General features: G+C 44.2%; 2 protein-coding genes across 2 annotated transcripts; one reads left to right on the forward strand and one right to left on the reverse strand.

Annotated features, from left to right (window-relative positions):
- Positions 1 to 3,025: 3,025 nt before the first annotated feature.
- Positions 3,026 to 16,011, reverse strand: DENR (density regulated re-initiation and release factor). The gene is made up of 8 exons (XM_065417766.1): positions 15,875 to 16,011; positions 11,292 to 11,406; positions 9,176 to 9,195; positions 8,463 to 8,547; positions 7,477 to 7,560; positions 6,215 to 6,331; positions 4,092 to 4,231; positions 3,026 to 3,310 (listed from the first exon to the last, which is right to left on the reverse strand). The coding sequence occupies exons 2-8, from the start codon at positions 11,395 to 11,397 to the stop codon at positions 3,266 to 3,268; spliced, it is 597 nt and encodes a 198-aa protein (XP_065273838.1). The 5' UTR covers positions 11,398 to 11,406; positions 15,875 to 16,011; the 3' UTR covers positions 3,026 to 3,265.
- Positions 16,012 to 19,692: 3,681 nt separating this feature from the next.
- On the forward strand, positions 19,693 to 26,823 carry GPN3 (GPN-loop GTPase 3). Its single transcript, XM_065417634.1, has 8 exons — positions 19,693 to 19,858; positions 20,492 to 20,600; positions 21,258 to 21,425; positions 21,757 to 21,881; positions 23,370 to 23,485; positions 24,649 to 24,745; positions 25,626 to 25,754; positions 26,585 to 26,823. The coding sequence occupies exons 1-8, from the start codon at positions 19,811 to 19,813 to the stop codon at positions 26,645 to 26,647; spliced, it is 855 nt and encodes a 284-aa protein (XP_065273706.1). The 5' UTR covers positions 19,693 to 19,810; the 3' UTR covers positions 26,648 to 26,823.
- Positions 26,824 to 27,918: the final 1,095 nt, after the last annotated feature.

Consider the following 27,918-nt stretch of genomic DNA (forward strand, 5'->3'; position numbering starts at 1 on the left):
TTTTTAGAAGTATAAGTGGCTACTTATTTCTAACTGCACTTCATTTTATCTAATTTTATAATTACAAGAAACTAGTGTCTTAAGATAAAATTATTGTACTTTAATTCATTTTAGGGTTTTAGAACTACAGTATTGAGCTTTTCTACCATTATCCAGTATAATTATATAAAATATATATACTTGAAACTGAATTCGTAAGACATATCTAACAGAACCCGGCACCTATATGAAATTGCCACAAGAAGGGGTGTTTTTATGAAGGTGACTAATATCCTGAACACAGTAAAACAGTTACATCAGGGCAGTTGTTGCTTGTCAGATACAGGGCATTATATGAATTAAAACTATCAGTTTATACACTGTGATGACTAAAGTTAGGTGTATTTAAAACCACTTTATCAGAGAAGCTTCAGCTGCTACTTTATATATATTGCAAGTCTATCACAGTAGCACCCCTTTATTAAGAGTTTGAACATAACCGTTTCAAAGAGAAATTCCATAACACTCAAGTACCAACATTAATTCTGGCCCATCAATTCACAGACTACCTGTGCTAAAACATTTAGCAGGAAAAGTCTTTGGTATGAAGTTACTTAGTTATTTGTCACAAAGGTGTGGCTACAGTCAGATGAAGCAAAATCTTTCAACATCAATATAATGCCTAGATTGAAGAAATTTGGCCCCTAGGCCTAGAGGTGGTTTGGTTTAACCATAATTTGAATTTCTCTCAAGCCAGCTACATGCTAATACTACTAAGAAATCAGTTTAAGTCTTTCTAAAGATAATTCAGCTTTTATTACATGATTGACACAGAACTAGTTACAGTTTCATAGTATAAAGCTGAAAGAAGAGCTAGTGTGTGTTGTTCAGACTGGTTGATACATTTATTCACAATACTTTTTCCTTAAATTCAGTTTCTTAATTAGCACTGTATTTAAATTCAGCAAACATTTATCTTTAAGACTATAGTCCTGGTTTGAACTCTATCAGTTTTATACTAGCAGCAAACCAGAAGTCAGATTTGCAGATACTGTTTATTCCAGAATCGTATGTATTAAGTGAACTAACCCTATGAGCCAATATAGCATTTGGCTGGTAGGAGTCATGCAAATCTTATCTTACAGTATTTGTTGCAAACAGCGTGTCCTTCAGTGTCTTACATTCCTTCAGTGTTCCTTGCTCTATCAACCCCTTTAATATGAAACTATTAACAGAGCTTTGGAACTTGAGGCCCATTTCTGATCTCACTTTTCATTTACACCAATTTAAATAACTCCACTGAAGTTAGAGGAGTTACACCAGTGTAAGTGCATCAAACTTTGATTTCCAATTGGATCATTTGAAAGTGGTGGAAGGGTCAAGTGAGAACACATTTTTACTAGGGCTGTTGATTAATTGCCGTTAACTCACGCTTAACTAAAAAAAAATTAGTCCTGATTAATCGCATTGTTAAACAGAATACCAATTGAAATGTATTAAATATTTGTGGATGTTTTTCCACATTTTCAAATATATTGATTTCATTTACAACACAGAATACAAAGTGTACACTGCTCATTTAATATTTTTGATTACAAACATTTGCACTGTAAAAATGAAAAATACTGTTTCTTTTTGTTTATCAATTCACCTCATACAAGTACTGTAGTGCAATCTCTTTATCGCGAAAGTGCAACTTACAAATGTAGATTATTTTTGTTACATAACTGCACTCAAAACCAAAACAATGCAAAACTTTAGAGCCTACAAGTCCACTCAGTTCTACTTCTCATTCAGCCAATTGCTAAGACAAACAAATTTGTTTACATTTACAGGAGATAATGCTGCCCACTTCTTATTTACAGTGTCACCAGAAAGTGAGAACAGGCATTCGCATGGGATTTTTGTAGCCAGCATTGCAAGGTATTTACCTCCCAGATATGCTAAACATTTGTATGCCCCTTCATGCTTCGGCCAACATTCCAGAGAACATGCTTCCATGCTGATGACACTTGTTAAAAAAATAATGCGTTAATAAATTTTGTGACTGAACTCCTTGGGGGAGAATTGTATGTCCCCTGCTCTGTTTTACCTGCATTCTGCCATATAATTCATGTTACAGCAGTCTCAGATGATGACCCAGCACATGTTGTTTGATTTACGAACACTGTCACTGCAGATTTGACAAAATGCAAAGAAGGTACCAATGTGAGATTTCTAAAGATAGCTATAGCACTCAACCCAAGGTTTAAGAATCTGAAATGCCTTCCAAAATCTGAGAGGGACGAGGTGTGGAGCATGCTTTCAGAAGTCTTAAAAGAGCAACACTCCAAAAGAGAAAATCAACCTTCTACTGATGGCATCTGACTCAGATGATGAAAATGAACACACGTCGGTCTGCTCTGCTTTGGATTGTTATCAAGCAGAACCCGTCATCAGGATGGTTGCATGTCCTCTAGAATGGTGGTTGAAGCATAAAGGGACGTGAAGCTTTAGCACACCTTGCAACGCCGGTTACAACAGTGCCATGAGAACACCTGTTCTCACTTCCAGGTGACATTGTGAACAAAAAGCGGGCAGCATTATCTCCTGCAAATGTAAACAAACTTGTTTGTCTTAGCGATTGGCTGAACAAGAAGTAGGACTGAGTGGACTTATAAGCTCTAAAGTTTTACATTTTATTTTTGAATGCAGGTTTTTTTTGTACATAGTTCTACATTTGTAAGTTCAACTTTCATGATAAAGAGATTGTACTACAGTACTTGTATTAGGTAAACTGAAAAATACTATTTATTTTGTGTTTTACAGTGAAAATATTTGTAATCAAAAATAAAGTGAGCACTGTACACTTTGTATTGTGTTGTAATTGAAATCAATATATTTGAAAATGTAGAAAACATTCAAAAGTATTTAAATACATGGTATTCTATTGTTTAACAGTGCAATTAATTGCAATCACTTGACAGCCCTAATTTTTACTGAATCAGGTTTTAAAACTCTTTAAATTCTGTTACAAAAATAAAAATAGCTGTAAAGAGACAACCTCAGTCAGTGAGGAACAATAACTTTATTTAATTAAATCCCTACCTTCATGCATGAGCATGATAGAACCCCCAGTTGAACTTTGGCAAAAGTCACAACAAAAACAAACCAAGCAGCCTATATAGAATGGTGAAAATGCCATGGATAAGGACACCCTACAGTTTTACTGCAGAGTAAATGCATTTAGAAGCCTCGCTTTGGCTCTGTCAACTATAACCAATTAAATAAAGGCAGTCTTTCAAAATCACTTCTTCACTTCTCCAAGATCTTCAATGCTGTCATCATCCACCTACAATAAACAGATATTACTTTAAGTGGGGGGGGGAAAGTGTGCATTCCTCACTATGCCCTGCTGTGCTAGGTTCTTTACAGAAACAGTCACTCTCTGAAGAGCTTCCCATTCAAGGCTCTCACCCTGTGATGAATTTTACATGAATGGATCTCTGGGTCCATGTAGAGCCCCACTGAAATCAACAAGGCCAGTCACAGAATCCATTGCATAATGGGCACCAACGAATAGTCAATGTACAAGGGCAGGAGAGAGAGACAGATACAAGCCAATAAAAATGTCTTTTTATAATTACATCAATAGAACCCAAACCACTTCTGAACCATCTGAATCTCAGTCCAACTACTTAAACATTAGCTAATTTCTCATAGGTAGCAACAGACATATGGTTGAGAAGGAACTTGATCAGTTGGGGAGACATTCCACACCCAAGGAACAGTGTGGAAGAAATCATGGAGATGTTTATATCTATCCAGCTATTTGTGGCCTTCATCACTATAGTATCCAAGCACCTAGCAGCAGATAATTAAGTAGTTTTTGAAAGATTAGGGGATATTTGGGTGTCATGTTCTTATGAAGGATTAGGTACTGTTTAGGAGTGGACATATCAAGGTAAACCACTGGCCCTCTTAGTTTGGTATCTTACATTTCTACCTGTGGCCAGGGTGGAAATAAATTTTTTTTTCAGAATCTTATCACAAGAGCATGGGCTACAGCCTCATGACTTAACTAGTAATTTTATGACCATGATGTGATAAAAATAAGTCACTTTTACATTTACCTCAGACCACTTCTCCTGGATTACATCAATAATGTCATCTGTAAAGTCCCCCTGAATTATGATTTCATCTTCTCCTGTTACTGAGGCACCGCAAGAGAATTTCTGAGCAAAAAACCTTTGTGCTTCCTTCAGATCAATTTCTGTTTACATAGAAGAAATGTATAGAATAAAGACAGTCAATATCATAATGTCTTCTCTAGCTTAAACACCCAATATTTAAACCTGGCTTTAATTAGGAAGATATCAGTAGCAACTAGTTTCATCATAGTTAAGGTTGTGCCAAGGTTTCTAGTTAAACCAGATCCGTAAGTGTGCAACATATTTCAGGAACATTTATTCTCTGAATTTGGCATAACTCTTCAGAGTTCTCTAATATTTCTTCTCTAAGTGGTCTCTACAAGTTCCCACTCTTGGGGTGAACCAATGGTGCAGCGCTGCATGGTTGGGGCATCCCAAAAGTGGAAATGTGCAGAGCCCATCTCAAATAATTCTGGTTAGAGGTGAGTAAATGACTTCTGCAGCAGAAACAATTAAAAACAATTAAAAATGCTCCCTTTTTGAAGCTTGATACTGTTTTCCTGAAATTTGGGTTTCCTCTAACACACACATGCAATTCAAATAAATCACACACAAAAGTTTAACTGTGACCTCAGGGAAATTAAGCTACGTTTCACGGACATACATTATGTATTCTAAGTGAAAAATACGGCAACACCAAAGCAAAAAAAAAAAAAAAAAACCTGCAGCGCGGCCGGAGCCAGGGTGCAGGGGGACTCCCTGCCCTGCAGATGTGCCCTGGCTAGCGGGGGGGATGGAGAGGGGGAGGGAGCGGGGGGAGAGAGAGAAGGGGGGGCGGCCAGGGCTTCAGCGGGGCGCTGCCACGCGGCCCCTCCCGCCATGCCCCCTGCCAGGAGGGCTCCACGCCGCTCCGGTCGGCTGGGAGGGAAGGACACTGGCTGCCCTGCCGGGCTTGCTGCAGGGCGCTCCTGTCCTCCACGCCGCTGCCCCCTACAGGGCGGCCGGAGCAGAACAACAACAACAACAACAACAACAAGCGGCCGTGCCGCCCTAGGATTGGGCAGAATGCCGACTCCTACAAGCTGCCGCCCCAAGCACCAGCTTGCTCAGCTGGTGCCTGGAGCCGGCCTTGTATGTTAAAGCCAAGGTTAAAGCTTGCCTTTTTAGAGGAATATGGGAAATAAAAGGAAGTTCAGTGTGGGTGTTAAGATGTTTGGATAGTAAATGAGTGAACTGAGGCTGCTCTGGTTGATAGACAGTTAAAGCTAGAGTATTTCATTGATTACGGATTGTATTATTAGGAGATTCACTTGAGCATTTTTAATCCCAAGAATTTGTGTGGAAATCCATTCAAATAATTTGTTTTCATAAGCTTATTCAAATATGTATTGACAGAGAGCAAATTGCTTTTATGTAAATACACTGTTACTTTAAAAAAGTCAAAATACACAATAGAGCAAAGACTGTTTGACTTAAATGCATACTGATATTGAGATTGACATAGACAGGTATAACTTCCCTTGCTGTGTCTTTGCTTACTTTTAAAAACAAAATCAGTGGAAATAAGGACCTTAGAAGATAGCATTTCAAGCAGAAAGGGAACAAAAAGGTAAAATATAAAATAATTAAAAGGAAAAATATTTGAATGAGGGCTGTTGACAATATCTTTTATTCTACTAAGAATTTGAAACCGGACCTTGGTTGTAACCAGAGAAAGGATATAAGATTTGGTAATTCTTTACATCAATTAAAATCATTTATATAGCATCATAAATGAACATGACACTTGATACATTTACAGTCTGTTAGATAAGATGGGTAGTGGCCATGTCAGGGCACCGAGGGAATTATTGATAAAGAAAAAAAAAAAGATTGCTTGAAGTTGATTTTTAAGGAGAGGGGCCTGGAGAAGCAGAGACAGGAGCACAGAGAAATAGTAGGACAGAAGAATGAAATCAAGAGCAGGAAGAGAAAGTGACTCAAAAGAAGTTTGTTGCTGAACTTTTTCCTGCTAATATGAATCAACAAAAATGTTGAGTTAATATAACTCAATGGTCAAAAGCAAATGCAGTTAGAATAATGAAGTGTTCACTTTGCAAACTCACCAAAAGTTGCAAGGCCACACACTCTTGTGACATATTTCTTCTTTGCTCTAGGAATTTTAGCTATCGTAACTTTCTGTGGTACAGTCTTCTTTTTCTGTTTTATCTGACCCCTTCCACCTTTGAGACAGGACAAAAATCAAATCAGTATCTAAGTAACCATTTCATATACTGCGCTTGCACTTCAGAAAAATAAGGACCTGAAATGCCAATTTTTTTCACTTAGTAATTTTGAAAAAGTTGTCGTCACCCTTACCTCCATTTGTAAACCTATATACATTCCCATACAACAATTATAATAAACATTACATATGTTGCATAATATGTTATATTATCAATATAGGTACAACATTGCAGTGTTGTTGTAGCTATATTGATAATATAACATATCTCACAGTTGTCTTAATCATGCCATAAAGGTACAGTATTACAAGAAACATCAATACACGGTCAGCTAAGGCTGTAACATTAACGTTTATTTCTTATTCCTACTTACGACAGTATTGACCAAAGGACATTAAGTCTGAGAAGGGTTAAAATATTACAGATGCAGGAAATGGACTTCAGTACTCAGTGTTAAAATAGTTTTGTGTACTATATACACACACCTAGCCAATTAGAGAGAGTTAATTTCTGTATTAAAATGCAGCATTTACAGCAAACCTTTGGTACAGTTATAAGCAGGTAACATTTTCACTATCATAGAACTCACACTGGATTTAGTCAACCCTGCAGTCTAATGCATGACTACAAATTTTCCTGGTTTTTCAGCTTTACTGAAGCCCTTTTATCTCACGCAGACATATGGAGCTTTTAGACCAAGTTATCTGGGCCAGAGACTGTCAGCCACATACATCTTTGTACAGCACCCAGCACAAGGGAGCCCCAGTGTTGACTGGGCCCTTTGGATGACGTAGCAATGACCCGAAAATACAACTTGCATCTTTTATATGCATTTGGTATTGTTACTACCGTGACTCTTTTGCCAGGCTGCCTAACATTCTCAGCACTGTGCAACATATATCTGCACCAATTTGCAGGAATACTGTATTCATGTACAGGATTTGTTTTGTGCACCGTTACCTCAACAGTTAATAAATTAGTTTTATAAAATGACCCAACAAGTTGAGAAGTTGTGCTAGAGTGCATTTCAGCTGGTTGAAAAAGGCTCCCAAAGTAGACAAAGATTCCACAAACTGCATATGTAAGATAGGTTCTAAGTTTATGGGCTAGATTAATACCACAATCAACTATTTAGACCTTGCCTCTCTTTTGCTTTTTCTTCTCCTCCTCTTCTCCTGCTGTTCCTTGACCTTCTCCAAATCCAGTTTCCTGTTTTGGTGAATTTTCTTATTATATAAAAAAATAAATAAAAGTTTAATAAGTAGGACTCCCATGTCTGACATATTACATCTGCAAGGCAATTCTCAGGCTTAGTAAAATGTTACTTTAATGCCTATTCTATCATTGCAGTATACCATCTACAGACATTTGTTATGTGTATGGCATTATATCACCACATTTGCACAAATAAGACATCAAACATTAAGAAACCTTAGCCTCAGGCTACATCATTCACCATTCCAAAGTAGCCTCTCCATATAATAGTTTTTAGGAGAGAGAGAGAGAGATTAGTATCAACATTGTCATTAGTGTTCCAAATACACATTTCCACTCTAAACATTTATTTTCACCAGTAATACTTCCTGTTTAGAATCCCAATAGATAGGGTTTATTACTTTTCCACCTATGGGTAGTTTAACTTTGAACTAACTCACCAGTCCAGTTAATAGCAATTCTAGATGTAATCTTAAATGAACAGATGACTGGGTGCAATAGAAAATTTCTGTGTAGCCCTGGGAGGAAGCTGTATATGTCATGTTACACATTATTTGACAGAATATAGCATATTCTCACATGTTGTCCAGCTATTATTTTACAGCACCCAAAAGTATACAAGGCCTTCACAGAAGCTATAAGATGACATAATACCTCCTTTAGGCAGCTTAATCTAAATTTTAGACTTGACAGAACCAGAGAAGGGAGATGAATAGTGGGGAGGTAAAGATTATTACAGTACAATTACATAGATCAGAGAATTGACAGAAGTAGAATGTTCAATTTCAGCAGCGTACTGTAATATATACTTCTCACAGGGTGTAGGGTTTGGTTTGGTTTTGTTTACACATGCAACCCTCAGTCTTTAGGTCACAAGCCCTGATCAACTGGAAAAATACAGAAAGATTCTTACCTACAGTAAGTTTTGCAAATTCATTTGGAAAATTCTTCTCTAACCATTGTCTGCATTTAGTCACATCAGGCATGTATTCACAGTACTAGGGGGAAAGGCCACATATAAATTGTTATCTGAGAAATTACAAAATATACTACTAATACACAGTGAGAGTCTGATTACTGGGCAAATTAGCAGCAAGGTAAAATGCAAGCTATTTCTTCATTTTGCTTGGGGACATGCACTTCAGTTGATTTCATTCGTTAGCTGGCAGTAAAATTTTAGGGCTGGATTGTGGAGTGAAATGGAGCTGGTGTATAAGCAGGATTTGTGGAGAAGTTAGGACGGGGTGCAGGGAAAAAAGCAGAAGCAAGTAACATAGGATCAGCCTGACTGATTAGTGACTGTGCTCTGCACCACCTTACAGGAGACACATTCGATTCCTCAGACCAACAGGGGCTGGGCAAGACAAACTATGAAGGTGGTCCGTTTGCTACTCAGGAGGCTGGAGGAAAGTCGTCTTGTATAGCTCAATGGTGTCTCCTAGATCAACACTGACTGGTTCCAAGGGAGCTCTGCACATTCTTCTTCAACCAGATAGTGGCTGCAGCATAGAACTTTAAGGGTTGAAGTATAGCAGGCGGAGAAGGGCAGCGAGAATCCCCATAGTCGGTACATGGAGGACTAGGTTGGGGGAGGGGAGAATAAATCCAAATGTGAAATGAACTCACCTCTGTTGGCAATGAACAGACTGGGGAAGGAAAAGAAGGAGATTAAGAAATTTAATTCCCCACCCATTAATATTTCATATCAAGAACAATCCTTTTGTCATTTTAATCTTTGGGTGACTTTATGCCATTACACTGACATCTATTAACCACACTGCTCTGCTAGCAACTCAGCACCCAGCCTGAGTTCTGAAAAGGTACCAAAATGTTGTACACCTCTGCTAAATGTATCTACTAAATCACATACTAAAAACAAGAGAACATATACCCTGTCTTATCAGCTCTCTAAAATATTCTATCACTTTCCCCTATCCATTACATTCTAGTGGTTACCTTTCTTTACTACTGAATCATGCTGCCTACCTACAGTCCTAGTATTGGACATGCAGGAATAACAAAATGAAGATGCCACTGTGAATATACAATCTATATTCTATAATTCTGCACCTATTTTACACTAAGACAATGCATTTGTCTCAGTCTGAAGGCCCTAAATTCAAGCTTCAGGAAAGGTAGACCTCAATGCATTGTAGAGACCAAACCTGCCCTAGCAAGAGGGATGGACAAAGTGATCCAGTGGGTATTTGCCCCTCGAGCCCATCATAATACACAATTTTCAAGAATACAAACCATGCAGTTTCTTCATATGCACTCTTAATACTCATAAGTAATAACATCGGTGTCTGTATAATACAGAATCAAGAATTGTGAGGCTGGATCTCTTGAAGCTACTGCAGTTAAACAGTTGGTGTCTCAACTACAAATTTTAATAGCCTTTAGTATCTGATACTTTACATATAAAATCTTATAGCTACACCTCTACCCCGATATAACGCGACCCGATAGAACACAAATTTGGATATAACCCGGTAAAGCAGCGCTCCGGGGGGGGGCGGGGCTGTGCGCTCCGGCGGATCAAAGCAAGTTCAATATAATGCGGTTTCACCTATAACGCGGTAAGATTTTTTGGCTCCTGAGGACAGCGTTATATCGGGGTAGAGGTGTATATTATGAGGCTGTAACATAAAATGATAAAAATGACCAAAGTCAAGATTTAGAAATCATTTAGATTTACTTGAAATGGAAACACCTCAACAGGGCTTTTTCCTGTCAAGTCACATCTATAGTGCTACAGAACTAAATCATCATTTAAACCCAGGATCCAGAGGATGAAAGGCCAGTGAAATAACCACCAAGCCCTTGCCGCAAAAATGATGTTATTTTATTGAGGTCGACCAGAGTTTCAGTTTTCTCTTACTAGTCATTTGTTCAGACACTATGCATTAGAATCAAGGCTCAGCATGAGAGTAATCTCTATGGCCAGGGAGAAGAAAGAACGGAGGGTGCCCAGATCTTTCAGGCAAAATAAGGAGACACCACTGCTCCTTGAGGCAGATGATATTTGCCACAGGAGATTACTGGATCATCTATTTAATTTTGATGCCCCAGAGAGAAGCCAATATCCAAGAAGAAGGATAGAGCCCCATAATACACCTAGCCAACTAGACGATATATAGATATACATATATATTGAATAACTCAAAATTATTCAGTCCTTTTTAAAATCTGGCCATAATATTTGACTCTGATCTCATGCAACAGTGGATAAAGCAGGCAGACCCAACTGTACAGAGAATTTCCTTCCCTTAGTTCTAGCTTTATTACTAGAGGCCCCAATCCGGATCAGAGCTGCTTTGCGATAGGCACTTTACTCTGTACAGAAAGGGTCAGTCCACAAGTGTTTACAGTCCAAGTGTGATACCCATTAATTTAAGAGAGCAACTCGTTCTTCTTGTGCAGGAAGCCATAAACAGACATGCCAATTGAGAAATCCTGTTTAACCCACCACAAATTCAAAGTACTGTCACAAATGCTCTAGGTACACACCATGTGACAGTACTTTGACTACCAATGCTAGGTTAAGAGTAAAAACACAGATATCCGTAGCACGAAGCATCTCAGAGAAGAGACTGCAGAGTGCAAAAAGCAGACCCTTCCCCCAGTTCTGCAAGCAGAGACTTATGGCTGGAAGTGGATCTCTGTATCACCACCTGCACTGAGCTATTATCATTCATACAGCACCAGAGGCATCATATGTAAGTGCCTCCTCAGCACTTGCCTCCACAGTAGAGGACCCGGAGGGGATAGTCTGCATCTGACCTGGCGTTGCTCCTTAGGTCTCCTTTGTAGTCAGGGACTGTGGACTCAGCTGTATCCGTTGCCATCTCACAAGCCTGCAGGCCACAAGAGGAAAGAATGTGTAGTTATGTTTTTGTTTTAAATTGCTGAAATATAGGAGGATGAAGGGTAAGTCATCTTCCCTAATGTGCCCATTTTACAGGACTCGCAGAGGCTCAGAGATTAAAGCTCATGTAGCTACAAGGATGCGGGGGGAGCAACAGGAAAGAGTGGAAAGGAACAAGAAACAACAGGAACATATGGGGAGATGGTCATGAGGTTGAGGGTGCACAGAGGATGAGATATAAGGAGGGGCATAGATACACAGCACATAAAGGAGGGGTGTGGAAGTGAAACATGCAGACTGGGGTGGGGTGAAGTGAGAGTGGGGTGTTGTGCCGTGACAGTCGAGATGAATGGTGGGTGCGTTGAGGGGACTGTAGGTACATCAAGAGATGAAGTGGTTATAATCAGCATTAGAGGGATTGGGACAAACGTTGGGGTGCTTGTAGGAAACATGAAGTGTCCAGGAATTGAGGGCATATGGGTGAGGGGGGCAGTGGAAAATGTGGGGCCTGGGCGTGTTGATTGAAATGTGGGACGTGCCAGGGATGGTGGAACAGACATAGTGACCAGATGTCCTGATTTTATAGGGACAGTCCCGATATTCGGGGCTTTGTCTTATATAGGTGCCTATTACCCCCCACCCTGTCCCAATTTTTCACACTTGCTATCTGGTCACCCTAAGCAGACAGGATGAGATGGATGGGGGAGTGGAGTGGAAAGTGGTGGTGGGAGGGGTTTATACAGAGACAGGGTGGGAAGGAGGTAGGGGGTGAGGAGCATCTGAAGGGGCAGAGGTGCTAGGGGGTGATCAGAGGCATCTGAAGGGGAGGAGTGCCGGGATGGGGTGAGAGAGTCAAGGTGGTGAGGGGTATCTGAAGGGGAGGGGTGCCGGGGAGTGAGGGATGTCTGACGGGGAGGGGTGCCGGGGGGGGGTCAGAGGGAGTGAGGGGTGTCTGACGGGGAAGGGTGCCGGGGGGGGGTGTCTGAAGGGGAGGGGTGCCGGGGGGGGTGTCAGAGGGAGTGAGGAGTGTCTAATGGGGAGGGGTGCCGGGGGGGGTGTCAGAGGGAGTGAGGGGTGTCTGAAGGGGAAGGGTGCCGGGGGGTCACAGGGGTGTCTGAAGGGGAGGGGTGCCGGGGGGGTGTCTAATGGGGACGGGTGCTGGGGGGGGTCAAAGGGAGTGAGGAGTGTCTAATGGGGAGGGGTGCCGGGGGGGTCAGAGGGGTGAGGGGTGTCTGACGGGGAGGGGTGCCGGGGTGCTCAGAGGAGTGAGGGGTGTCTGACAGGGAGGGGTGCCGGGGTGGGTCACAGGGAGTGAGGGGTGTCTGACGGGGAGGGGTGCCGGGGTGGGTCACAGGGAGTGAGGGGTGTCTGAAGGGGAGGGGTGCCGGGGTGGGTCACAGGGAGTGAGGGGTGTCTGACGGGGAAGGGTGCCGGGGGGTCACAGGGGTGTCTGACGGGGAAGGGTGCCGGGGGGTGTGTCTAATGGGGAGGGGTGCTGGGGGGGGTCAAAGGGAGTGAGAAGTGTCTGAAGGGGAGGGGTGCCGGGGGGGGGTCAAAGGGAGTGAGGGGTGTCTGAAGGGGAGGGGTGCCGGGGGGGGTCACAGGGAGTGAGGGGTGTCTGAAGGGGAGGGTCACAGGGAGTGAGGGGTGCCTGACGGGGAGGGGTGCCGGGGGGGGTCACAGGGAGTGAGGGGTGCCTGACGGGGAGGGGTGCCGGGGGGGGTCACAGGGAGTGAGGGGTGCCTGACGGGGAGGGGTGCCGGGGGGGGGTCACAGGGAGTGAGGGGTGCCTGACGGGGAGGGGTGCCGGGGGGGTCAGAGGGGTGAGGGGTGTCTGAATGGGAGGGGTGCCGGGGGGGTCACAGGGAGTGAGGGGTGTCTCAAGGGGAGGGGTGCCGGGGGGGTCAGAGGGGTGAGGGGTGGCTGACGGGGAGGAGTGCCGGGGGGGTCAGAGGGAGTGAGGGGTGTCTGACGGGGAGGAGTGCCGGGGGGGTCAGAGGGAGTGAGGGGTGTCTGACGGGGAGGAGTGCCGGGGGGGTCAGAGGGAGTGAGGGGTGTCTGAAGGGGAGGGGTGCCGGGGGGGTCAGAGGGGTGAGGGGTGTCTGAAGGGGAGGGGTGCCGGGGGGGGGTCAGACGGAGTGAGGGGTGTCTGAAGGGGAGGGGTGCCGGGGGGGGTCAGAGGGAGTGAGGGGTGTCTGAAGGGGAGGGGTGCCGGGGGGGGTCACAGGGAGTGGGGGTGTCTGACGGGGAGGAGTGCCGGGGGGGTCAGACGGAGTGAGGGGTGTCTGAAGGGGAGGGGTGCCGGGGGGGTCAGAGGGAGTGAGGGGTGTCTGAAGGGGAGGGGTGCCGGGGTGGGTCACAGGGAGTGAGGGGTGTCTGACGGGGAAGGGTGCCGGGGGGTCACAGGGGTGTCTGACGGGGAAGGGTGCCGGGGGGTGTGTCTAATGGGGAGGGGTGCCGGGGGGGGTCAAAGGGAGTGAGAAGTGTCTGAAGGGGAGGGGTGCCGGGGGGGGGTCAAAGGGAGTGAGGGGTGTCTGAAGGGGAGGGGTGCCGGGGGGGGGTCACAGGGAGTGAGGGGTGAGGGGTGCCGGGGTGGGTCACAGGGAGTGAGGGGTGCCTGACGGGGAGGGGTGCCGGGGGGGGGGTCACAGGGAGTGAGGGGTGCCTGACGGGGAGGGGTGCCGGGGGGGGGTCAGAGGGGTGAGGGGTGCCTGACGGGGAGGGGTGCCGGGGGGGGTCACAGGGAGTCAGGGGTGCCTGACGGGGAGGGGTGCCGGGGGGGGGTCACAGGGAGTGAGGGGTGCCTGACGGGGAGGGGTGCCGGGGGGGGGTCAGAGGGGTGAGGGGTGTCTGAATGGGAGGGGTGCCGGGGGGGTCAGAGGGGTGAGGGGTGTCTGAATGGGAGGGGTGCCGGGGGGGGTCACAGGGAGTGAGGGGTGTCTCAAGGGGAGGGGTGCCGGGGGGGTCAGAGGGGTGAGGGGTGGCTGACGGGGAGGAGTGCCGGGGGGGTCAGAGGGAGTGAGGGGTGTCTGACGGGGAGGAGTGCCGGGGGGGGGGTCACAGGGAGTGAGGGGTGTCTGAAGGGGAGGGGTGCCGGGGGGGGGGTCACAGGGAGTGAGGGGTGTCTGAAGGGGAGGGGTGCCGGGGGGGTCAGAGGGAGTGAGGGGTGTCTGAGGGGGAGGGGTGCCGGGGGGGTAAGACGGAGTGAGGGGTGTCTGAAGGGGAGGGGTGCCGGGGGGGTCAGAGGGGTGAGGGGTGTCTGAAGGGGAGGGGTGCCGGGGGGGGTCAGACGGAGTGAGGGGTGTCTGAAGGGGAGGGGTGCCGGGGGGGGGTCAGAGGGAGTGAGGGGTGTCTGACGGGGAGGGGTGCCGGGGGGGGTCACAGGGAGTGGGGGTGTCTGACGGGGAGGAGTGCCGGGGGGGTCAGACGGAGTGAGGGGTGTCTGAAGGGGAGGGGTGCCGGGGGGGTCAGAGGGTTGTCTGAAGGGGAGGGGTGCCGGGGGGTGTCAGACGGAGTGAGGGGTGTCTGAAGGGGAGGGGTGCCGGGGGGGTCAGAGGGAGTGAGGGGTGTCTGAAGGGGAGGGGTGCCGGGGGGTCAGAGGGAGTGAGGGGTGTCTGAAGGGGAGGGGTGCCGGGGGCGTCACAGGGAGTGAGGGGTGTCTGAAGGGGGGGGGTGTCGGGGGGGGTCAGAGGGAGTGAGGGGTGTCTAATGGGGAGGGGTGCCGGGGGGGGTCAGAGGGAGTGAGTGGTGTCTGAAGGGGAGGGGTGCCGGGGGGGTCAGAGGGAGTGAGGGGTGTCTGAAGGGGAGGGGTGCCGGGGGGGTCAGAGGGTTGTCTGAAGGGGAGGGGTGCCGGGGGGTGTCAGACGGAGTGAGGGGTGTCTAATGGGGAGGGGTGCCGGGGGTTTAGAGGGAGTGAGGGGTACCTGAAGGGGAGGGGTACCGGGGGGGGGGGTCAGAGGGAGTGAGGGGTGTCTGAAGGGGAGGGGTGCCGGGGGGGTCAGAGGGAGTGAGGGGTGTCTGAAGGGGAGGGGTGCCGGGGGGGTCACAGGGGTGTCTGAAGGGGAGGGGTGCCGGGGGGTGTCAGACGGAGTGAGGGGTGTCTAATGGGGAGGGGTGCCGGGGGGGGGGTCAGAGGGAGTGAGGGGTGTCTGAAGGGGAGGGGTGCCGGGGGGGTCAGAGGGAGTGAGGGGTGTCTGAAGGGGAGGGGTGCCGGGGGGGTCACAGGGGTGTCTGAAGGGGAGGGGTGCCGGGGGGTGTCAGACGGAGTGAGGGGTGTCTAATGGGGAGGGGTGCCGGGGGGGGGGTCAGAGGGAGTGAGGGGTGTCTGAAGGGGAGGGGTGCCGGGGGGGTCACAGGGAGTGAGGGGTGCCGGATATTGGGCGGGGTGGGAAGAGGTGCGGAGCAGGCTGGGGGAAGGGTCCCCGCGGGGAACCCCCGCGCCTCGCAGGGCTCATTACCCGGCTGGCCCCTCACGCCGCAGTCTCGGGGGGAGGGGGCGGCTCCTCCTGCTGCTGCCTCCGACCCCAACAGCACATGCAGCTTCCCGACCAGCACCGCGTGAACGTCCTAGAGCGCCGCCGCCTTATCGCGAGAGCTCGAGGGAGAGGAGCAGACGAGCTTTGCTCTGAGTGACGTTGGGGAAGGGAGGAGCCTGGTTTTGGAGGGGACGACGTGAGGATGAGACGCTCGCTATGGGAAGGTGCTGAGCTACTCGGGCTGCCGTAGAGTGAACTTAGAGGTGGGGCGTGCTAGGAAGCTAAAGTGCATTCTTTAGGTTCGGCGCCTGGAGGGGAGACAGTTGTTGATACCAGAGGGAGTCAGCAGGGGGCGCTTCTCTCGGTACTGGGTCTATTGGCACCGCAAGGCGGGAGAAGGGATGTGTGCTGTGCCCCCAGCTTGGTAAGAGTGGGATCTAGCACCCTACAGGATCAGCAAACCTGTGATCTCTGTTCCCTTGTGAGTGTGGATAACTACAGACTGACCCACTCAGACTTTTCAAAGTCAACCAGAGTGTTGCCATAGTAAACAATATACAAAAACTCCTCTCTGGCACTTTTTGTCCACAGGTCTCAATACACTTCACAAAGCAGGTGAGAGCTGCGTGGAGCTGCTTGCATGTCTCCGCCTAGGAGCCAGACCTGCTACTGGCCGCTTCCGGCGTGCAGCGCGGTCCGCGGTGCCAGTACAGGCAGGAAACCTGCCTTAGCACCCCCGCTGCGCCACTGACTGGGAGCCGCTGCAGGAAAGCCCGCACCCCAATCCCCTACCCCAGAGCCCCCTCCTGCACCCCAAAGCCCTCATCCCCACCTCACAGCCTGCACCCCCAGCCCAGACCCCTGACCCCCTCCTGCACCCCCTGCCCCAGCCCGGAGCCCCTCCCACACCCCAAGCCCCTCATCCCCAGCTCCGTTGGGTCATGAGCATCAACAATTTACTTCAACTGGGTCTCCAGAAAAAAAGTTTGAAAACCACTGTACTAAGGTATATCTCTGACTCTATTTTATGGGAGAGATGTACAGCATGTGGCGCGCGGGGGGGATAAGGGACAGAGGTAAGCTTGCTTGGTGTATTTAAACCAACATTGCCAACTCAGTTTTATCTCATCTTGCAATATTCACTATTTTAAGGCCCAAGCTAGTGCTTTTTATGTAGCCTGTTGTAAAACTAGGCAAATATCTAGATGAGTTGATGTACCCCGGGGTACACAATCCTCCTGGATCTACTTTAGCAACAGATTGTGAACCTCTTACTGTGACTGGTAAGCAATTACTCATGCAAATAATTCCACCGATTTCAGTAGGACTGCTTATGTGAGTAACTACTCACCAGTGTCAGTAAGGAGTTCACAATCTGACCCTTAATGATGCTGATCATCTGTTCAATGTGTAGCACTTATCAGTACACTTCAGTACCTTGTAACAGTATACCCAGCTGATGTTAGAAATAGAAACATAAATAACAGCATTTTAATTCCTGGTAGTTTGATAAGAATATAAAAGGTAGAACAGATATAAAAGTCACATTGACTGTGGTGCTTGCTGTTTCCTACTTTCCCCATTTCCATTTGCCTGATTCGCCCAAAGTTCAGAAATGCCCTCAGGAGTCACAGCCATAGCATTCTTGATGACCGTGAAACTTCTGCCCACTAGATGTGAAAATGAGCCTGGTACAATAAACATGTAGGGCCAGATGTAAGCAGGTGTAAATCCATGTAGTGCTATAGACTGCAATTGAGCAACTCTGATTAACACCAGCTGAGGATCTGGTCCTCAAAGTATAATAATTGTACCAAGAGAAAAATATGATCCCTGCTCCATAGAGCTTATAAGCTGAGGGGCTGATCCTCCAAGCTATCTATGTCAGGAAGTCCCATTGACTTCAGTGGGAGTTCCTAGTGCAGTGGGCTTTCAGGATTGGTCCATAAATCAAACACATATAATATGGTTCAGATGCACAGTTTACTCATTGAGCTAGGGGCCAACTCCCTCATTTGGGGCTTAGAAAGTTAAAAGAAGTTAAAGAGTCTTGGTGGGACTGAAGGTTGTTTTTTTCCCCATTTGTATTTCAATAAAACAGTTACAATCTCTCACTTTCTAACTTCTAAATTCTTGTACCAAATATTGTTAATTAATTTTGATTATGAACTATTGTTACAAATACTTTGCCACCAAAACTGTGAATATGCTGCACACTATGGCCATTTGAAACTTCTTGGCAGCAGCAGGGATAGAACCCAGATTCCGCTGCTCCAAAAGCAAAAGACCTTGCAGATGAAGCTAAAGACAGGATCTCCATTAGCTATGAGTAATATAGGGCCTATGACACACAATTGAGCAATTCCAGTTCTATCTGGCAAAGGATATACATCCACATTAGCCAGTTTATTACAATATTTATTTTTTTAATTTTCATGTACGATGCTGCAGCTCTCGTGTAAAACCCAATACCATGAGGGCTATTCAGTCAGTTACAGGAATTTTGAGAAATAACAGATACCCTTTCTCTAAACAATTACAGGCATAAGCAATTCGTGATTATTGCTTAAAATGCGTTATTACAACAGACATACTAACATGTAAACTGAATAAATAATTAGATTTTTTTATGTGGTCCACTGACATCTCCATTAAAAGAGAAATAATTTCTTTTTGGAAGATCAACAAATTCTCTTGATAAATATGCAATCCTGTTCTATGTTTTTGTTTTGCAGAAGCATACCATCTTCCTATGCAAGAAATGCAAAGCAGCTCAGGTCCCTCACCCCCTGTACTACAGCATCTTATGGCAACTTCACCTGGTTGCTGTGCTCGTGCAAGCTGCACTTGGATGCACTGGAGGCTACAGCTTCAGTGAAAGCAAACTTCTTTTTCATCTTCTTTAAATATGCTCAGGGTCCCCAGCAAGAAAGACTGATCTCCGTATAATCCATGCAGCAGACTCTTTGAGATAAGAACACTTGGGGGTACTAGATTGCGAGTGCTCATGTGAGCTAAACGGAGGGTGGTAGATGGCAGACCCAGCTCCCAGCAGAATTGTCAATGGGAACAAAGGAGGCTATAAGGATCTTCCTAATCAAGGTGTCTATTTTAGGGGGGCTGATCTTATAAATCTTTACTCACATGAATATTCCTTACTCAGGCAAGTCGCCTCATTGTACAAACTACTTAGATGAGTAAAGGCTTGTGGGATTGGGTCCCAAGTCTGTATATATAAGACATGTATGGGGAGCTGTCCAAAGGATGTATCAGAAACTCATCAGAGCAAGGCAAAACACTGAGCCAAATCCTGCTCGCCTAACTCGCATGAGCAGTCCCGCTGAAGCCAATGAGACTCAGCCCATGGGATTTGGCCCATTCTCTACATTCAAATCCCCCCGCTAATATAACACAGTTACTGGCACCACTTAGTGATGTATTGATAGGAGGAACCTGGCGAAATCCCCTGGTCTCTATCCCACGGGGGCGGCCCCTGGCTCTAGCTGTTCAATGACTCCCCGTCAGGGGGTGTACAATCTCGCACACAGTGCTGTGCAGTCAGTTTACACTGGCATTTGCTGAACAAACCTGTGACCCACTGGGCTGAGCATAGGCCGGGGACCCAGGAGCTCCCAGAAGCTAAGGCTGGCTCTGCCAACAGCCGTAAGGACCTTGTCTATTTCACCAAACTACCCCGCTCTGCCAGCAAAGGTATCCGTTCAGCAGGGGCGACCTGGGCTGAGCAGCGCGATTCAGCCCCTACAGGAAGCTTGAGCCCTGCGAGTCTCCGTATCCGAGGAACTGCGTGTGTGTGTATAGAGTGTGTCCGCCACGCTACGGGATCGCGGAGGAGCCAGTTCCTGCCACCTGGTTGCTGTCTCTGTGTTGCGCTGGGTTGGGGGAACGGAGCAGGCAGCCATGCCTCGCTTCGCTCAGCTGGTCATGGGCCCGGCGGGCAGTGGGAAGGTGAGACCGGCCCCTCCCTGCCTTGTACTGGTGGGGTATTTGGGGGTGTAACTGGGGAGTGTGGGGGTAACGGGTAGTCGGGGTAATGGGGGGTAGAGGGTAATTGGGGGCAACAGGAGATTGGAGTGACTGAGGGGTATGGGAGTAATTGGGGTTATGGGGGTATTGGGTGCATAGGGTAACTGGAGGGGTTATGAAGGTCTATGGGCGCAGGTAGCTGCAGCCCCAGCCTAAAAGCTATTCAGTGGAAGTTGCCATGTGCCATTGTTGGAGATTGTTGCAATTTGAAATGATGTAAAGAGGTGGTGACTCTTCAGAGAAAATAGTCCTTTTAAGTAACCTACAAATAACCCTTTGCATTGCACTTGCATCACTCCTTTCATTTGAGGATTGGAAGGTCCTGTACAGAGGTGGTGTTATCCCCATTTCACAGTCAGGAAAACTGAGGCATAGAGGGGAAGTAACTTTCCAACATATGCAGCAAGTCAGGCAGAGTTAGGAATGGAACCTGGGAGTTCTGATTCCCAGCCCCTTGCTTTGACTGTTAGACGGTTGCCTCTCCTTTCAGCTGTAAAATTGCAACACCTTTTAGGTACTGTCAGCTGTGTACTAAGGTTTCTATTTAAATTGCAGAGCACTTACTGTTCCACCATGGTCCAGCATTGTGCAGCCATAAACCGCTCTGTGCAAGTTGTTAACCTAGACCCTGCAGCAGAATACTTCAATTATCCTCTGATGGCTGGTGAGTTGTGCTTGGGATCACTCTTTCTTAATTTCCTGTACTCTCAGAACTGCTGAAAACAGGTAAAGAATATAACAATTCTTACTCAGGATGAATCAGTCTTGAACATTGAGTTTTCTTACCTTTTAATAAGACACTTCCAAATTTAGTTACCTAAATTTAACCTGTCTGGATATCCAAGCTGTTCTGGTTTGATTGACAGCACTCTCCAGATTCTAAATCTGATTTTTTTTATTTTTTTAAAACCTAAGTCAAGGAGCAATACATATATATTTTAGGCATTTGGAGGCAGTATTAGTAGGACCTACAAAAATACTCTTCCTGAATCTGCAGCACTATTTAACAAACTTCTTAGAAATAGTCAACTTCATTGTTTCCCCTGTATATTCAGTGAGTGCATCTTATTGTTTGTTTGAGGTTTTTTTTCACATGGCAAAAGGGAAAAGAAAAATGCTTTAAAAAAAAATAGGAATTTGTGACTGTAAAATCACAAACATTGGCAAAAGGCTTGTGGGGATGGGGGAGCTGGTATAGCACCCGAAACAAATTTAATTGGTTGTGTTCATTTTGAGAATTAAATTTGTTGTAGGAATTTACCTCTGGAATTTATGTACCCAGTGTTGAAAAAACAAACACACACAACATCTTTTATTCTAGACATTCGAGAATTAATTGAAGTGGATGATGTTATGGAAGATGACTCCTTAAGGTTTGGTCCCAATGGTGGTTTAGTATTCTGCATGGAATACTTTGCCAAAAACTTTGACTGGCTTGAAGATTCTCTTGGCCATGTGGAGGATGACTATATACTCTTTGATTGCCCAGGTAAACAAACTTCTGTACTCTGGTGTCCTAATTTTTTCTTATCTGATGTGTAACTCTTAGATGTTTTCTGCTTGTAGTGATAATTTGCAGATGAAATCTTTTTGTACGGTTCAGTGCCAAAAAGTCACTTATTATTTTTGTATAAATCTATCCCAGAGCAAGTAGAATTATCTAAAAAGAAAGATCACACATTCTGTGCTAGATTTCACTAATTTTAATAGCAATATCCCATGCCTATCTGTTACAATGATATTTGATTATGAACTAGCATACTGACACTGTCTCTGCATTAGTTTTACATTCCTGCATCTTAATTATGTATGTGTCCTAGGTCAGATTGAACTCTATACTCATTTGCCAGTGATGAAACAGCTGGTGGAGCAGCTGCAGCAGTGGGAATTCCGTGTCTGTGGAGTTTTTCTTGTTGATTCTCAGTTTATGGTGGAATCTTTTAAGGTATCAGTTTTAAATCGATTGTAACAATGAAGTTTATAATTTACAGACGGACAATTAATCTGGGGAAGTGAATAACTATATTCAAAAGCAATCATAATGGTTTTTACCTATCTGGAACTCTCCATTGTTACATTTCCGTAAACTTGAATATTGTTTATGGCCTAATGGTTAGAGAGAGGGGGTGGGTGGGAAGTGGGAGTCAGGCATTCTGGATCTTTTCCCCAGATCTCATACTGCTTGCAGTGTGACCCTGTGTCACTCACTTAACCTGTAAAATGAGGAAAATTGGCACTTGGAAAAATGAGGCTCTGGAAGTAAGGTCCAGGGACACACTGAGATAGGAATCAACTCCCCAGGAGTGGGTTGGCTTCTGACCTGGCAATGCTCTTGGACATTGCTCTGTTGTTTCCTCCTATGTTTCTATCTGTCGCTAGTTTTGCCCCTCTGGTAAAATATCCAGTTCCTATAAATGAGGGTATAGGGGTGAGTTGTGTGGAGATGCATAGGGTTGGGTGGAAAAGGCAGATGGGGGTAATTAGAAAAGTATAGTACAGAACAGGGGGGAAGTGAGGGTGGGGAATAGAGACACAGGCTATCTCTATGCTACAAGCTAGGGATGTGATTCCCCTGCTCATGTACACATACTCACGCTAGCTCTCACCAAGTTAGCGCAAGGATAAATAGCAGTGTAACCTCAGTAGCACAGGTAGCAGCAGCGGAGACACGGCTGAGCCGTGCTGAGTACATACTCACACATTTTAGGTGGGTTTAAACTTGGCACACTTCAACTGTGCCTCTGTTCATAGTCAAGCTAGCTTGATGAGAGCTAGTGTGAGCACGTGTATGTGAGCAAGGAAATCACATCCCTAGCTTATAGTGTAGATGTAGCCAAAGTACAGGGAAGGAGGCTAAGAATACAAAGCAGGAAAAGAGGGCTAATGGGTGTAGGAAAAGAGAAGAAAAAGAAGAAACATAGTATGATCTATCCTAGGGAAGAAAAAGAGAGAGTATATTGTAGTCACTTTATGTGTAGGGCTTAGAGGAGTAAGAGTCTTTTTATCCTGGCTAGAAGGTGTCTGCTATATTTTTCAAGTCCTTAGGATACCACTTACATTCTGCACTTGTAAGATGTTCAGCCAGAAGGTATTTTAAGTGCTTTACAAAGGAGCTTGCCCTTTTAAAAATAAATAACATTTAGAGCATCATTTATTAACTATTTAACTAACTGCACTCATCATTTATTATCTATTTCAAAGATTCTAGACCTAGGGAAGGTGGGTTTGTTACAGTTTTGTTGTGACACCATAGCTATATGAGGGCAGCATCACTACCTGCTTCCTTGTATCATGAAATGTAGTGCATTGTTGCGATGCTGCAGTACTATATTTACTGCAGTGATTATTACTAGGTACCTTTTAAAAACTCTTAAGTTATTGCTGTATATTTGTGTGTCTGTATTTAACTGAATAATTTTTCTTATTTTGTCAGTTTATTTCCGGTGTCTTGGCAGCCCTCAGTGCAATGATCTTGTTAGAGATTCCACAGATCAACATCATGACCAAAATGGATTTGTTGAGCAAGAAAGCTAAAAAGGAAATTGAAAAGTAAGTTTTGAAAAATATGTATTCTGTGTTTTGACACCTTGAGGCAAGATTCAGGACAAATTCAATCTAATGTCCTCCCAAAGTGAAAATGGAATCTCTGGGGACAACTTCTGGGGAGAGGAAGCCAGATGGAATTGTTACATTGTTGAGACATTTACCATGTAGCCTCTGATAATTTGCAACTAACTTTGTCAGATGATCTTCTGCATGTATGCATGTATACACATGGGTAGAGAATTGTCTTGGAGAACTGTAAGAGCCTTCTGAATCCATTTACAGAGGATTTTGCCTACATAGTTCAAATCCTAAATTAGAGGTCCTCCTGCTTCATTATATCAATTATAGTCCTAAAAGTCGCAATTCTTCAACAAAAAAACTCCAAAAACAGACTCCAACGAGAAACTGCAGAACTGGAATTAATTTGCAAACTGGACATCATTAAATTAGGCTTGAATAAAGACTGGGAGTGGATGGGTCATTACACAAAGTAAAAACTATTTCTCCATGCTAATTTTCCCCCTACTGTTTCTCACACCTTCTTGACAACTGTTTGAAATGGGCCATCCTGATTATCACTACAAACGTTTTTTTTTCTCCTGCTAATAATATCCCACCTTAATTGACTAGTCTCGTTAGAGTTGGTATGGCAACACCTGTTTTTTCATGTTCTCTGTGTGTGTATGTATATATATATATCTATATATCTATATCTTCCTACTGTATTTTCTACTGCATGCATCAGATGAAGTGGGTTTTAGCCCGCGAAAGCTTATGCCCAAATAAATTTGTTAGTATCTAAGGTGCCACAAGTACTCCTCATTCTTTTTAGTGAAAATATAGTCCCTTTTCTTTATATGCAAATACCAAGATCTACATTTCTCCCATAATCTCTCCAAAAATTTTTTAAATATTAATTTAAACTATAAGTAGAAAATTAAAACTTTAGTGAGTTTGGTACTAGAAATCATAATCTTATAAACCATGATGTTTATACATGTAAGAAAACTCTATTTTTTAAATAGCGTTTGCAAATATGTTCCCTTCTAAAATTAATTAATTAAAAGTACAAAACCACAAGCAATGGTGGCAATGATTTGAAGGTACCATGCATTATTCAAAGCCTTGATGGATGTTTTTCTAATGTTGACAAATACTTTTTTCAGGTATTTAGATCCCGATATGTATTCTGTGATCGAAGATTCTGCAAATATAATAAAAAGCACAGTGTTCAAGAAACTGACTAAAGCTATATGTGGATTGGTAAGTGATGTGTTGGTGTTTTATCCTAATATACTTTTTGAAATTCAATCCTTTATAATTTACAAATATTACAGTATCAGGGTTAATTTTTCTGCACATGCTTATTTTTATAGTATCTAGAATATTTATATCTTTCTCAAAAATGATGTTTTGATACAACTGATTTACTAGTATTGCTGGGAACTAGAGCAGTGGTTCCCAAACTTTTTTCCATCAAGGACTCCTTTAGCATCCGACACTAAATGTCCTCAACCCCTTCCGTTTCCAGTGCTCCCGGAACACTCCTGCAAGCGTGACCTCTCTCACAAGGTGCATGGGAGGTTACACTGTGCAGAGGATGCTATATTGAGAACAAAATGGCATCCTCCAGGCAGCAAAAGTGCCAGAATGCTATTTCAGTGCATTCCAGCCTTAGCTCTAGGGACTGACCCCCGCATAATGCATGGTGAACCCCCAACGTTCTGGGGACCCCACTTTGGGGACCACTGACCCTAGAGAATTCTCAGACTCATGAATGTAAATGCTGACAAATTGGATTTTTTAGCCTAGAGTTTCAGTCCAGCATCCAGTGACTACCTCGTAAGTTAGGCATATAGTCAAGATAACATCTAAGTGATCTTGATGTGTAAGCAGTGTAGTGTAGTGAACTGAACAGAGGACAGGCAGCCAGGAGCTCTGGAATTCTAATCTTGACTCTGTCACTGGTTTGCTATGTGGCCTTTTATCTTGCTTTCCTCATCGGTAAAGCAACTGATCTGTTAGCGTCCCTGTCTTGTTAGAGTTGGTGTGGATTAATGCTTGGTGTTTGAAGTATTGAGTGTTCTTTATTATTTATTTATCACATCCTCTAAGAGCCATACTTTTGAAAACCTTCCTCCAGATTGATGACTACAGCATGGTTCGATTTTTACCTTATGATCACTCTGATGAAGAAAGCATAAATATTGTGCTGCAGCACATAGACTTTGCCATTCAGTACGGGGAAGATCTAGAATTTAAAGAACCAAAGGTAAAGCACTTTTGTCTTTTAAAATGTAAAGTTTAAAAAAAAAAAAAAAAAACCAATAAATTAAATGTAATTCATTGAGTTCAAGAGGGTGTTGGTGTTACTTTGAAACATGGGCACTGACACTGCCAAGAAGGATTTGTGCAGCAGAAGAGGAGCTGGCCGGCATTTTCAGCACTGAGCAGGGCAGAGTTTAGTTTATGAATTAACTGTGACATTTAACCTCTGTAATGAAAATGGATGGGTATGGAAAAGTTCTCTTGGCATAGTTCTGCAAGTTTGAAAAATGCATTCTGTGGGCTGCATTACTCATCAAACTAGGTTTCAAAATTAATGGAATCATAGATTTTAAGGCCAGAAGTGACCCTTGGGATCTTCTAGTTTGACTTCTTCCAGGACACTGGCCAAAGGATCCCACCCAACAATTTCTGCATCAAGCCCATACCTTTTGTTCGAGCTATAGAATTAGTATCTAAAATATAGACTCTAATGAGACACAAGCATTACGTTCAGATCAAAACCATACTTAGTTTTATTATTCTTCAGATATTCATGAATCCTGAAGAAGTAAATATCCGCCCCTCTTATTCCATTTTGAAATTCAGTTGATCAGTACTCTTTAAATATACAGAATGCCTGGATTCAGATTTGTTACACTCTAATCCTTGGATCTATAGTATCTAAGAGGACTGTAGAAACCAGATTGCTTCTTGGCATTCCTTGTTACCTGTTTTATGGAATGTTGTGATTTCTGTTGCAATAAAAATGTCATAGAATAGATGTAACCATAGAGAAAAATGGAACCAATATTTACTTTGTTTATTTTGTGGCAGGAAAATGAAGAAGATAAACCTGCTACTTTAGATGAATATTTTCAAGACCAAGTGGATGAGTAAAGAGTGTATATACCAAAAGAAGAGAGAAAATAGCCTGGTTGTAAAATATGCCTAAATAAGGAATCCTTCTCTGACTATTTGTGTGGTGTATTTTTTGTTTGTTTGTTTGTTTTTTTAAATATCAAAACTATAACTTGAATAAATGGCTAGAGGAAGCCAGTCTCATGCATTTCCACATTATTACTTTAAGAAATAATTGTCATTATTGTATATAAAATACTTAGCCACAGTCACAGTAAGCTAAATTCCATACAGATAATTGCATTTCTTCTTTAAATGCTAGATTGCTTGAAAAATCTGGGGGTTGTAGAGGGGCACTGTCAAAATAAAAATCATATATATTTTTTTTCTTCCTCTGTTACTAGTAGCTTATTAGTAGGGAGAAAGTTTTAAAAAAATCTAGTTTACTTACCATTTACGCTGTTGGTTGACATTTTGTATTTCATTCATCTTAGACAACTAAAAATGGAGTAGTCATTTTCATTTTCTGGTTAGTTGTGTGCTAATTTAATGTTATTGGGTTTTGGTTCCCAGTACTGCAGAAAAATGTTTAAATGCCCCCAATAACGTGTTTTTGTAAACCTCATGAAAATGTTGAGATTGATATATCAATCACCAAATTCATACCTGTTATAAATTGATGTAGCTCTCTTGAAGTCAATGCAATTTTACCTGGTTATACCAGGTATGAATTTGGTCCATTAGCTTTTTGTTAATCTGCTCACCAATTATTTAATTTAATTTTAAACAACCTACATTATAGGCCTATGCAACCTGGCAGTGTCCATCTATCCTCCAAGAGATGTTTTTAAATCCATAGCCAATGGCAAGTTCTCTGAAAGAGAAATCTGACTTTTAAGTGTTGACTTAATACTTCAGATTTACACAACTGTTCAGAAAGGTGTGAAAAGCGGTTCTTTGAAGGAAACTGTTGCTCTTGCAGTAGTACTCTGTACAATATTTAAATATGAAAAAAATACTTTTTCAGATATTTATATTTCATTCCTTGACTATCACAATGTTTAATAAATTGTATGTATAGGAAAACCAACAATTCCCTCGTTTATCCTTCTAACTTCATTGGGATTTCTAGTTGGAAGATTAATTGGTTTCAGGAGTTCTCTCCTCATTTTAGCATAACCTTCAGACTAGCACACTTGCATGATATATTTTAAAGGGGCACTATTAGGTTGTTTAGGTCTGACACTGTTTGACCAAGAGTGTAAAAATGTGATGGTCACATGACTTCTCCCCAGTCATATATGCACACC

The sequence above is a fragment of the Emys orbicularis genome, chromosome 16, assembly GCF_028017835.1.
Source record: "Emys orbicularis isolate rEmyOrb1 chromosome 16, rEmyOrb1.hap1, whole genome shotgun sequence".
Classification (NCBI taxonomy): domain Eukaryota; kingdom Metazoa; phylum Chordata; order Testudines; family Emydidae; genus Emys; species Emys orbicularis.

Coding starts and splice junctions, on each gene's coding strand:
- DENR (XM_065417766.1), bottom strand. CDS start 11,397: ATGGCAACGGATACAGCTGAGTCCACAGTCCCTGACTACAAAGGAGAC. Junction 7,561..8,462: donor ATTTGCAAAACTTACTGTAG/GTAAGAATCTTT, acceptor TTATATAATAAG/AAAATTCACCAAAACAGGAA. Junction 4,232..6,214: donor GTGTGGCCTTGCAACTTTTG/GTGAGTTTGCAA, acceptor CTATGTAAACAG/AAATTGATCTGAAGGAAGCA.
- GPN3 (XM_065417634.1), top strand. CDS start 19,811: ATGCCTCGCTTCGCTCAGCTGGTCATGGGCCCGGCGGGCAGTGGGAAG. Junction 19,859..20,491: donor GCCCGGCGGGCAGTGGGAAG/GTGAGACCGGCC, acceptor TTTAAATTGCAG/AGCACTTACTGTTCCACCAT. Junction 24,746..25,625: donor CTAAAGCTATATGTGGATTG/GTAAGTGATGTG, acceptor ACCTTCCTCCAG/ATTGATGACTACAGCATGGT.